At 49.3% G+C, this 837-nt stretch overlaps 1 protein-coding gene across 1 annotated transcript; it reads left to right on the top strand.

Moving 5' to 3' along the window:
• On the top strand, positions 1–837 carry LOC115213257. The gene has a single exon (XM_029782192.1). The coding sequence runs from the start codon at positions 1–3 to the stop codon at positions 835–837; it is 837 nt and encodes a 278-aa protein (XP_029638052.1).

The following is an 837-nucleotide window of genomic DNA, read 5'->3' as shown; positions in this document are numbered from 1 at the left end:
ATGGCATTCCAAGCGGCGATCTCGTTAAAAATTCCACCATTCTGGACCCACGACCCGACATTGTGGTTTCACCATATAGAGGCACAGTTTGCCTCTCACAGAATATCGAGCGATGCGGCTCGACTTTCTCACGTTATCAGTTCTCTGTCACCAGAAATAACGAACGTGATACGCGACCTTATCATGGCACCACCCGGTTCTGTTTCATATGAAGTTTTTAAAACCACGTTAATAAACAGAACCTCAGAATCCCAACAAAAAAGACTTCACCAGCTTCTGATATCGGAAGAATTGGGTGACAAAACGCCGTCCCAGCTTCTTCGGAGAATGAAACAGCTTCTCGGAGATGAGACGCTCCCAGAAAAAATCTTCAAGCAACTTTTTCTCCAGCGTCTGCCCTCCAATACCCAGGTTGTTCTCGCGTCCACCAGAGAAAACACATCCCTTGAAGAACTGGCGGAGCTAGCTGACAAAATAGCCGAAGTACCGCACAGATATCCAACGGTATCGACGGTGACGCCAGCCGCTCCCAGTACCAATCCTTTCCGTGCACAAACCAGTTCTTCAGAGATTTCGGATTTGCGTGCATTAATGACGCAGCAAGCTGCGCAAATACAAATTCTCACAGCCCAAATACAAGCCCTAAAGTTTAGTCCCCAGCGTCGAAGCACCAGCCGATCTCGACGAGATGGCAGACGGTCTCGAAGCCCCAGTGCTACCCGAAACTCACATGACACGTGTTGGTACCACCGAACATTCGGAACACGGGCACAAAAATGTACGGTACCGTGCTCGTTTTCCTCACCCAGTTCGGGAAACGGCACAGCCAGGAATTGA

Source organism: Octopus sinensis, linkage group LG6, assembly GCF_006345805.1.
Source record: "Octopus sinensis linkage group LG6, ASM634580v1, whole genome shotgun sequence".
NCBI lineage: Eukaryota > Metazoa > Mollusca > Cephalopoda > Octopoda > Octopodidae > Octopus > Octopus sinensis.
This window is presented reverse-complemented; position numbering and strand designations above follow the sequence as displayed.